General features: G+C 45.6%; 1 protein-coding gene across 1 annotated transcript in view; it reads left to right on the top strand.

The window, feature by feature from the left end:
• The window catches only part of MYO7B (myosin VIIB), a 42,394-nt gene extending 32,599 nt beyond the window's left edge, over positions 1-9,795 (top strand). The window contains exons 40-49 of the mRNA XM_010188007.1: positions 1,585-1,740; positions 4,137-4,242; positions 4,355-4,468; positions 5,103-5,190; positions 6,297-6,403; positions 6,842-7,027; positions 7,389-7,505; positions 8,136-8,219; positions 8,836-8,955; positions 9,712-9,795. Coding sequence (XP_010186309.1) covers positions 1,585-1,740; positions 4,137-4,242; positions 4,355-4,468; positions 5,103-5,190; positions 6,297-6,403; positions 6,842-7,027; positions 7,389-7,505; positions 8,136-8,219; positions 8,836-8,955; positions 9,712-9,795 — 1,162 coding nt within the window. The remainder of the gene's footprint in view (positions 1-1,584; positions 1,741-4,136; positions 4,243-4,354; positions 4,469-5,102; positions 5,191-6,296; positions 6,404-6,841; positions 7,028-7,388; positions 7,506-8,135; positions 8,220-8,835; positions 8,956-9,711) is intronic.
• Positions 9,796-11,222: the final 1,427 nt, after the last annotated feature.

Genomic DNA, 11,222 nt, shown 5'->3' with positions numbered 1-11,222 from the left:
AGCAGGAATATGGCTCTGCACAGAGGTCTTGAATGCTTGCAGTGACTGTGCTGCCAAGCCTCCAATTATTTTAAGTTTTCCAATGACAGTATTTCCCTCCTATAAGCACACACTTCACACTAGATCTTTTATGACCAGTGAATACTTTGGAGTACTTATATTAATTACGTTACACAACTGGCTTGCAGAACAGATGGGTTTCCCAGGCCCCAGCCTATGCATAAGTTGCTAAAACAGATCAGTGTTCTCCTTATCCACCCAAAAAAAGATAATTTGACCTAATTCCAGAGGAACTGCATTGCAAAAGGAAGCTTAAAATAATACTAATTATTAACAAAATGGTTTGTCTGTTTCCAGCTGCAGTGTCACTGCAAAAGTTAGAGACAGAGCTTCTGTCTGTTTCTTTTCTTCGTTACTGTTCCACAGATCAGAAACTTGGTGGAACTTTTACTACCTGTGTCACTATTAAATGGCAAATTTCCTTGGATGCAGTAAATCTTACAGGCTATTTAATGCATGGTCTGTAACCATGGTGCCAGTGGCAGGCCTGATGTACTCCTACCAATTTAGTAACTCACTGTTTTGAGAGGGATCGCTGATGTGGAAAAAACAATGCTTGAAAGGTGGCTATTTCCATAGATTTTCATTACAACAGCCAAAGCAACAAACCTTTCCTCCTTCCCAGGCTACTGGCCTGTGGACCGTGTCATGCTCTCACACAGACACAACCACCACTGATCTACAGAGCATAAATGGGATTAAAATAGTACGTGTTCATCTGCAAAATTAGAAAAGAAAATGAGAATAAAGCAGCCAAGCCCTCTTCATTCAGCAGGGTCTGGTGCCCATTCAGAGGCAGACCTGCTGGCTTTCCCAACCAAAACCACTTTGTGCCATTCAGCATTTCAGAGCAATCCCTGGGACGCAGCTGAAGGTGTTCTGCTCCTGGCTTGGGCAGAATGACTGACCCCCCAGCAGCAGAGCATTGCTTACTGGTGAGGGTGAGGTGTCAGCAGAGCTTTGACTGGTGGATTGCACAGGTCCAGAGGCTGCAGGAACTGCCTTTATCTGAAAATTGTACAGACTTGATCCAGAGGTTTTAAGAACTGTAACTACCTCATGACATGATATTGTCTGCCTGCTCATTTTTCAGACCAGGAGCACATGTAAGGGAAAGTCAATGACCAGCACAGCACTAGTGCTCTCAGCAAAGCTGGCCAGCACAGAGGGCAGGTGAATACAAGCAGCTGATAAAGCACAAGCCAAAGAACTGGGAACCTGGACAGCAAATGGACAGTGGCTATCCAGGGGGGTGGCACCAGGGTCACTGCTGCCACTGCTGTTAAACTGGAGCTTGTATTTATTCATGAGGTTTGCGACTGTCGTGAATATTTATCAGCCAGGATTTAGTATGGGCTTCACACAGGGTCTGTGGCCGTTCCACAGAAAAGGGCTCTGTTGATTTGTAGCTCTCTGGTGAGTGGCACAACGTACCATGATGGGAGTGTGTTTCTCTTCCCTGTAGCTGGTGTGTGGTCAAACAATTATATGGCTATAGAAGAACCGTCTGCTTTGTGTTCACAGGTACAGTGTGACCAAGGGCTGGCAGCTCCTTTGGCTCTGCACTGGCCTGTTCCCACCCAGCAAGTCGCTACTGAAACATGCCCAGAAGTTCATTGAGACACGTCAGAAAGAGCCACTGGCCTCGGAGTGCAGCAGGAGGATTCAGACAGTGATGAGGTAAACAACCTGGCATACAGAGTGGTCAAAAATCATGAATCGTGTCAAAAATATTGAGACTCTTACCTTCCTTCTTCTCTTTACATCCTTTTCTTTTAAATGATCATTATTTTTAATTCTCTCGTGAACTCTGAACTGCTAGGAGAGGTCTCTTTTCTTTCCTAGAGTTAGCAACATTTTTAAAAGCTCAGCATCAGATGACTCTCAGAGCTGAGTATTTCAAGCATGCTTAAGGGCATGCAGCTTGAAATGAAATCCTGAGTTGCCACTGATGAGGTCCTCACCTTGCTTTCCTTTGGTGAGGCAGCATCTCCTTATCTCCCTTACATGTGCCTGAGGAATAGACTTGAGTTTGCTGACTCTCAGAGCTGCATGTGTGCAGTGAAAAATGCTAGGTTTTACTCATAGCAAGTCGGCTCCACTGAAGTCACTGACATCTGCAGGGTGCTGACGTGGCTCTGCTGGTTTTCTGATCCATGCTGGGAAGAGAGGATCAACACAATCAATTGTTATTCTTTGAAGAAACCCAAATGAGCATAGCCCTGAGACACAGATGCTCACACCAGGGCACTCCTCAGTGCTCTGGGCATTACCCCTGTCCTGGTGAGGGTTGAAGCAGTAAGGCCTCCAGTCCACAGAGCTTCCCTAGCCTCTGAATGGCTTCTTGGTGTAATGAACTTGATGTGACCAGAGACAGGGGAAGGGCTACCTGGTTTTCAGGAGGATTCAATTGAGCTGCAGGGGAAAGGTTTCCCTAGATTCCTCTAGACACTGGAATTACCCAGCTTGACGCTGACAACACAGAGCTCTGACACCAAGGTTAATCCCATCCTTCCCCCTTGTGATGCTGCTGTGAGTTACCACCTGCCTGCCACGTATCTCCTCAGGAAAGAAGCTGCCCAACAATTTCTCCCTCCAGCTCCTCCACCTTTCCCTTTCTCTTAGGCTGGGCTCTGGGTTTGGTCTGTGGGCCTGGCTCGAGGGGAATGCTAACACTGGCTGTCCCCCTTGCAGTGGATGTTTTGGCACTCCTGGGAAAATGTCACTGCGCGTTGAACTCGCCTTTGAAGTGTGTGAAAAACGCGTGGCGAGGAATGCTATTCATTGTGTTTTTCTATGGAGAAGACTGAAAATGTCCTGCCTCCCTATATCATGGGCTATTCACGCACTAAGCCCTGCTGAGCTCTACAGAGCTTCTTTAGAGCGGGGAAACAGGGGAAAGCAGCATGGGCTGTTTGGGAGAAGGATTCTCTCTGCTACACTGCCCTGGATCTGCAGCCTGGGGGATGGGAAGAGGAACAGAGAAAAATGTTGTTTTCTGAAAGCATTTCTATTCCTAAGATTAGACCTGTACCTGCTCTTCATAGCATAGCATCGCATAGCATAGCACAGCATCACATACGCATAGCATAGCATCACATCACATCGCATAGCAACTTCAGTTGGAAGGGATCTACAATGATGATTTAGCCCAATTTCTCCCTCTAAGCAACCTGCTGTCATTGGAAAGGGAAGAGCAGGCAGCCTGAAGGACTGACCTACACCATGTGGAGTGGCAGACCGAGCCCTAGGGGTACCCCTTTTCCTCCATAAACAGCTCAACAGCTTCATCCCCAAGCTCCTGGCCAGGCAGTCAGGGCACACCCTGATGGGTGTTAAGCAGATCTTGCCTTGGCCATGAATTCCCAGCTGAGGCCAGACTGGCCCAATGTGAGAGTCTGACCCTATAAGATATGTACAAAATCTCCAAACAGCCTGCTCTGAGCCACTGAGGGCAGGAAAATACCAGCCCCAGAAGGTAATGTGCTAGATTTGTCCTCACTTGAACTCTGCCAAGGTTTTTCCATGACTCAGACTTCAGGGCTAGTTCCTTTGCTTTAAAAGGCAGCTCTGCTCCAAGGTGTAATTTCAAAGACTGTACAGCTTAAGTGCCTCGAGTCAGCGATTACACACCAGCTCTTACATAAAATTTAATGCTTCTAGTGGCCCTCGCCTCCTGGGCTGAAACTCATTTTGTATCTGAATGGATCTTTTTGCTGATACAAGAATTAAATAAAACGTTTTTCTTCCTTGTGGTTGCTATCTTCACACTGCAGTAACAGTAAGGAAAAGTGTGGCTGAATACGTAGAAGGGGTAATGGTACTGGCTATGAAGGTGCATTATTCCTGCAACTTCCTTGCAGATCAGAACAGACTTTAAATCTTTAATTAGACCCTCAGTTTCTTGCTGTTAATACACGGAGTTTGCACTGGGGTGAAGGTCCATTGGAGCCCACCCCGTCGCACAGTATTAGCATTTTGGATGGAGGCTGTTGTTTGGGTGGAACACTGTTCAGCTCCTCAAGGATTAAACATCAAGCACTGATCTCTCTTATGATGGTGGTGGCATTTTCCAGGAGTGGCTCCAGGAAGTGGGCACCTCATCCTGTGGAGGTTGAGGCCATCTTACAGAACAACACTAAGATTTCACACAAGATTTGCTTCCCCAATGAAACAGCACAGGTGAGAACTTACTTGTTTTCCCAGCCGTGATGTGTTCATGCAGGAGCACGTTTCAAGACGTTCAACGCTCTCGTTTCTTCCTCTGCGTAACAACGGTCTTGTTATCTCACAGACATTCGATGTGGGAACAAACACCAAAATCCGGACCTTGTGTCAGAACATTGCTTCCAAATTGCAGCTGAGCTCCTGGGAAGGTTTCAGTCTCTTTGTGAAGATTGCAGACAAGGTAACTCCTCTCGACCATGGCAGGGTAACCAGGCTGTTTCCCCCCCCTCACTTATTTACCAGACCACCTAACAACCACATATGAAGCCAAGCAACAGAGTAGGTCGTTACTACATCAGGGAGGGCAGTGGCTGACCAGCACCACCAGGTGACTGCTCTCTGGTTTCTCAAGCTTGCCTTGCCTAAGCTGAAGATTGGGCTGGATGCCCCGCTGAGCTCCCTTCTCTCTAGAACTGTAATCAAGGCAAAAGCAGCACAGAGTCCAAGCACAGCGAGTTTCTGATGTGCTGTGTTCCTGAAAAGAGAAACCTGGTATGTGCCAGTATTTTACAAAGAGGAGATGGCTAAAAATAAGGTAGGCATCTACAGCATGACTTCAATAAGCAGGTTGGAAAGAAAAAAGCCACAGCAGATGCAATAAAAACCCCCATATGAAATGTAAATCATTTGAGCCTTCCTTCTCCTACTTCTCTACTTCCTTCCCCTTGCCTCTGTCCTTCCTGACATAACTGTGCTCTCTCACTAAAGACAGCAAAAGAAAATTCAGCCTGATATTTGGGTATGTTGGGACAGGTGGTATTTTAGCTGATGTGCTAATCCCTCCTTTCCCCCCATCATTGCTTGGCCTCTTCCAGGTGATCAGTCAGAACGAAGCTGACTACTTCTTCGACTCACTGAGGCAGGTGACAGACTGGAACAGGAGGAACAAACCAGGGAAAGACGGTAAGGAGAATACCAGCATGGTAAGAAGCAGCATGAGATGCTGTGTTGAACTGGAGAAGCAGCAGATTTATCCAGTAGGATTTACTCCCTCTTAGGAGGTGTGAGACACAGCCTTATGATATTTTTGTTTCTACATACACCATTTACTGCCTGCACCAACAGTAAGATCCAGTGACCTGATGCAGCCAAGCACTGGCTCTCAGAAACACCAGGACATCTTTGCAGGGGGATCCCTCCAGAGATTTTACATTGGTACCACAGACATTTAGACATCCAAAACACACAGCTGGATGCCCATGTTAGATAGGCTGATCCTCTTTACAGTCCAAGGTTCATCCAATGATCAGGTATCAGCCAACACATGTACATAGGTTCTTTACACAGCGTCAACCCCCATTCCTTGGATTGTTAGAAAATTGCTGTCTGGGTTATTACCTGGTGACACCAAAGCACAAGTTGTATTGCCAGGGAAACACTTGTTAGAATAAAACAATATAGCCCTAATGACGGCAGTTCGTTGCACTTGACCCCCATGTATAACACACATTTTGAAATCTATATCAAACTCTACTCAAATTTCAAATTTATCCTGACCTTTGCTTATTTCAAGACAGCTGAGCTTCAACTTCCTGAAGCACTATCTGTGTATCTAAGACTTTGTAACTTCCCTCTTCTACCAGCAGCTGCTAGGAGCTCTGAAAAATAACAGCACAGAGATATGGGTGCAATAAATCCCAGTTTATTTCTGTAAACATAGCCAGCAGGGAATGTACCTGCATCAGCAGAACAGCATCCAGGTGTGCTGCACATGGGCGGGCAGCTGTCTGAGCACCAAGGAGTAACAAACAAATAGCACTGCTGTCACCCTCAACTTCTTCCTCCACCTCTGAAGAGCCTGCACCTTAGATCACTGCATGGCCAGCATCCAGACCTGACAACCAATTACTTTCTTGGGCATCCAGAACGGCCTTTTGTACTTTTTTGCTAGTGATTTTGTTTGTTACTACTAAAACCGGAATGACATTTCTGAAGAAACTCACAGGTCATTTAAAACCTGCAGAACTCTAGAGCGCTACAAGAATACTAACAAGGTGTTGTTTCTTTAGGGGCTACTATGTCTGTGGCTTACGAGGTGTATTTCATGAGAAAGCTGTGGCTGAATGTAACTCCTGGGAAGGACCTGAAAGCTGATTCCATTTTTCATTACCACCAGGTAACCAGCTCCCTAAAGCATAAATGTAAGAGCAGGTAATGTGATCCAAGAAATACCCCCGAGAAAGTAAACCTGTGGGAGTGTTGCCATCTCCCTCCCCAAAGGCCTGTGCTAGAGAGGCTCCAGTGTAAAGCCCCTGCAGGGCACAGCTCCAATGGGCACCTTGGCTCCATTGCTTATGTTAGGAGCACAGCTCCCTTACCTAACTGTTCCCTGGAGGTGCTCGTCTTGCTGTGTCATTGTATGGAGAATCCTAGAGTGGTTTGGGTTGGAAAGGACCTTTAAAGATCATCCAGAGGATCTCCAGAAGGACTCCAAGGTTCTTGGGATGTCCTTGGGCTGTGGCAAGACTCCCATCCTGACCTCACAGATTTAGAATGCGTGAGTCAGTGTTTGCTTCAGCCCATCCTGCTGGGATTCAGCATTCGTCTCTTCCAGGAGCTGCCAAAGTACCTCAGAGGCTACCACAAGTGTTCCAAGGACGAAGCCGTCCAGCTGGCAGGGCTGATTTACAAAGTGCGCTTCAACAACGACCGCACACACCTGGCAACCATCCCCAGAATCCTGAAGGAGCTGGTGCCAGACAATCTGCTGCGAGCAACCTCACCAGACGAGTGGAAGAAGGTAAGAACGGCACCTTTCATTAATCGTGCTGCTTTTTTGATCTGACTTTTGATGGGTCTTTGAAAGCACTATTGGATGGTGTGGATTTGCCTCTTAAAATCCAGATGTTTCATCCTCTCTACCAAACCTCTGAAAGGTATCTGCAGGTCTGGACAACTGATTTGAAATATGCATCTTTCTTGGAGATACTGATCTACTTTCAGTGCCCAGAAGACTCAGAGAAAGCCAGTGATGGGACTGGGGATTTGAGGACCTTGTAGAGAAACAGAAAACAGGGATGGTCTGGTTCTGTCTTTAGTGCTAACACTGGAAACCTGCCTGTGTGCAGCTGAATAGTCTTTGTATCTTTTTGTCCAAACAGAGCATTATAGCAGCATACAGCAAACATGAAGGGAAAACTGTGGATGAGGCCAAGATTGCCTTCTTAAAAATGATACACCGGTGGCCAACGTTTGGATCAGCCTTCTTTGAGGTGAAGGTAGGTTGAAAGGCCTGTTTGAATGGCTTTGGTAGCAGACCAGCACTGCAGGACTGTAATTCCAGGTCTGTGTGAATGAGAATGCATTATAAAGCTGGCTTCCCATCATCTACTGAGGAAAACTCAGTTTCTTGAAAGTGGGAAGATAGGGCTTTTTATCCCTCCTTAATACTTAGTATTACAACTATGTGGTAGATGGGGTCTTTTAGTTACATGGATACTTAACTGTCCTGTCACTGCTCTCCATTACAAAATGCTGCCAAATCTTGTTATCCCTGGGGACTCTTTCCTCAGAACAGAGCTGTACCAATCCTCTCATTCTGCAGTGGACACCTCCAGGAATCACTTCCCACTTGCTGCCTTTGATTTCTCCTAGTTTGCAACCAACCATGAAGCCTGTTATCAGATAGCCTAGGAAATAATGGACATGATTGGACTTTGAAGTAGCAGCTGCCCAAGTCATCAATATATGGCAAAAAAGTCATCCTGAGCAATAGTTACGTTATATTGAAGAGCTTTTTGTCCCAGTGCTTATTTGGTAAAGCACTGGACACTGTTAACAGTCACTCTGCACCTAACCCAGGTAATTTTTTCATTTCCTGCTCATCTTGCTCTGTTGCTCATTTACAGCAAACCTCAGAGCCAAATTTCCCCGAGATTGTGCTGATTGCAATCAACAAGCAAGGAGTCTCACTGATACATCAGAAGACAAAGGTAACAGTTGCTTCTCAGGAGTCTAAAGAAAGATTTCATTTACCATGCTAATTTAGGAACAGGACCTTCTCCCTGTATGGTAGGCATGGGTGAGCCCCTCTATGCATTTTCTGTGTGAAACCAAAGAAAACATTACTCCCTCAATCACTTACTGCAGTTTCTATGATGGACCTGGACAAAGTGCTAAGATCAGGCAGATGGATGGGCAGTGCTCAAGGGAACCTGCTTCAGCAAAATGCTCTGCAGGAAACCCAAGCTGCCTACAAGATCAAGTGGAATGATTGGTGTTTACCAGCTCTCTGACCCTGACAAACAGTCTGGTCTTACCAAAACAGTTACGGATATCCAGTGAGTTTTAGATTACTGTAAATATAATGGCAGTGTGCTAAGGCAACGATCAATACATAATAAAAGAGTCTCATCAGAGTGATTAAGACTCACTGGCTTGGTGAAAATACAATACAGCACTAGTCTGGATGCAAGACCTACCTTGATCCACTGTGTTTATAAATGAAGTGGGAAAGAAAAAGAATGCTGTGGCTTTGCAGGCGTTCTGACATGACAGCCTGCTTTCATTTGAGAAATGTCCTACAGCTCAGTTGGTTTCCCCTTCCAGGACATTTTAACAGTCTACCCGTTCAACAAGATCTCCAACTGGAGCAGTGGGAGCACATACTTCCACATGACAATAGGGAACCTGGTACGAGGAAGCCGGATCTTATGTGAGACATCTCTGGTAAGACGAGTTTTGTCAACTTCTACACAACAAACTGATTTTTCCTTGACATCCAGAATTGCTACAAAACAACGGTGCAAAAATTGATGTTAAAACCAGTGCAGACACAAAAAGCATTCACTGCTGTGTCAATAAAAGTGCAGTTTAGAACTGGTTCAGTGCTATCTAATGCTATCTCATGCAAAGATGTAAGCCACAGAGATAAGGAAAAATAGTAAATTCCCAAATTCTTCCCATACATCAAAATTCTGTCTATCTGAGACACTAAGAAAAGACTGCATTTCCCCACAAAACTATGTAAGAGGCTTTTTTGTCTCACATGGGTTGATCCATGCATGGCAGGAACACCATCCTCGTGAGATTTTACACCTTTCAGTAAGTGGTACCTCCTTTTTAAGAATTGGCTTCAGATTGTCCACAGGCTCAGATAGGCATCACTATATTGACATTTAAAGCTCAATTTGTAAAGATACCATACCTTTTCTCACCGAAAAGCTTGGATTCCTAAGCACAAGATGTCAATTGATAGAATAAAATGTGAGTTTGAATGCCAAGGAGACAGTAGAGCTACGCTCTGTAAAGTTTGATAAATCTATGATGGGAAGAGCAGAGGGAGGAATAGATAAATCATTGATAGCTGGTGGCAGAGATGTCCATGGAGGGAAGAACCAAGAACATCAACCAGGGAGGAAATTATCGTTATTTTTGCTGCTGGAGCTCTGTGAGAGACTTCAGACTTGTTTTCCTTTCCGGCAGGGTTACAAGATGGATGATCTGTTAACATCCTACGTACGCCTGCTCATGGACGCTGTGAACAAGCAGAAGAACCTCCCAGCCTGAGCATGGAAACAGAACCCGTGAGCTGCACCTGTGCCAAACCACCCGTCATTGCATCTCCCAGGAAAAATGCCATTGAAACAACATCAATCTTGACGATCAGGCTTCTGATCACACTGAGTGAACTGTGCTGCTGAAGTGCTACAAGAGAAGAGCAAGAGAGCGTGTGCTTTCAAATACCTGTAACACTTGTCTGTCTTAGATGTAGTGTGAGAATTCCACTCAGACTTTGGATTTAGAGAAAATGTAGCTGGGCTGTCGGGTAATGTGGGGGCAAGGGCTGGAGGAACCCTAACACGAGAGCCTCTTATCTCCTCCGTTCTTAAAGAGTCACATGTTAACAGTTGTCTGCCTTTCGGAAAGAAAACATCCCCTTGTTGGATATGCTCTCACCAAATGCATAAACTCCTCGAGTCTTTGCAAACAAAGGTAATGTTAATTTTTTCCTCCTATTGGAAATTCTAAGAGTGGAGAAATGCCCTTTACCTGTAGAATAACTGGAGAGCTTGAAAAGCAAGATGCTGGTTTTCATCCTTGTATCGCTAGGTTATGTGCTGCAAGTTCCAGTCGGCTAAGAGCCAGGTACTACCAGAATATAACTGTCATTCCTGGGTGCTGCTACATTAGTGGGCTGTCCACTCATTTACCATTGCCTTGGTTAAAGTAGTTAGTTCGCTTTCTTCCACATCGTAGAACGCACTTGGAAACGACAACTGCTTTCTACTGTGCAGTTTCCAGTAAGCACAAACAAACTCTGAAATGGGTCTGGCTTTTGGGTCCTCCTGTTTCAAGTTACAGATGTGCTATTCAGTACAAATCAGAATTGAAGAACTCGATCTAACAGACATCTGTTGAAAAGAGACTTTTCTGCTCTGTAAAAATGATGTTCTCAGCTTGGAGTTATGCAGACATTCGTTCACAAGACAAGAATAATAGCTTTAATTTCCGCTTATCTATTTCCTGTTTAGCAGGCACTTGGAGTGGTAAAATTTGATTCAGCACTTGTTCATCTCTCATACCATCGCAGACACACAGCTTTGGTCCTACAGGAACCAGAGAGCGCTCCAAGGGTGTAAGGTGCATCCGCACTGCGGTGGTAGGAAGCCCAGATGCTTACCCCACCGCAGAACAAGTCCTCCCTCCTCAGTGACGAGCCCTCCCTTGCTCCCAGTCACACATGAACATGTCTTAAAGCATTACATCAAGTGTCTTGAGACACAATCTGGCGGTGCTGGCCAAGCAGCTCTGCTGGATCTCTCCCTCTCATTTGCCAATGGATGCACAATGGTTCTCTTGTGCCCTCAGATGTGTGCGTGTGAAACTCAGGCGCTAATGGGAGTTTTGTACATGGGTGGCAGGGAAGAGCCTCACTGTCTTTGTGCATCTACATGAGTGCCACACTTGTCAGAATAGCTGATCCTTTTGCAAGC

Source organism: Mesitornis unicolor, unplaced genomic scaffold, assembly GCF_000695765.1.
Source record: "Mesitornis unicolor isolate BGI_N332 unplaced genomic scaffold, ASM69576v1 scaffold39077, whole genome shotgun sequence".
Classification (NCBI taxonomy): Eukaryota; Metazoa; Chordata; class Aves; order Mesitornithiformes; family Mesitornithidae; genus Mesitornis; species Mesitornis unicolor.
The sequence above is the reverse complement of the archived record's forward strand: the minus strand, read 5'-3'. Positions and strand labels throughout refer to the sequence as shown.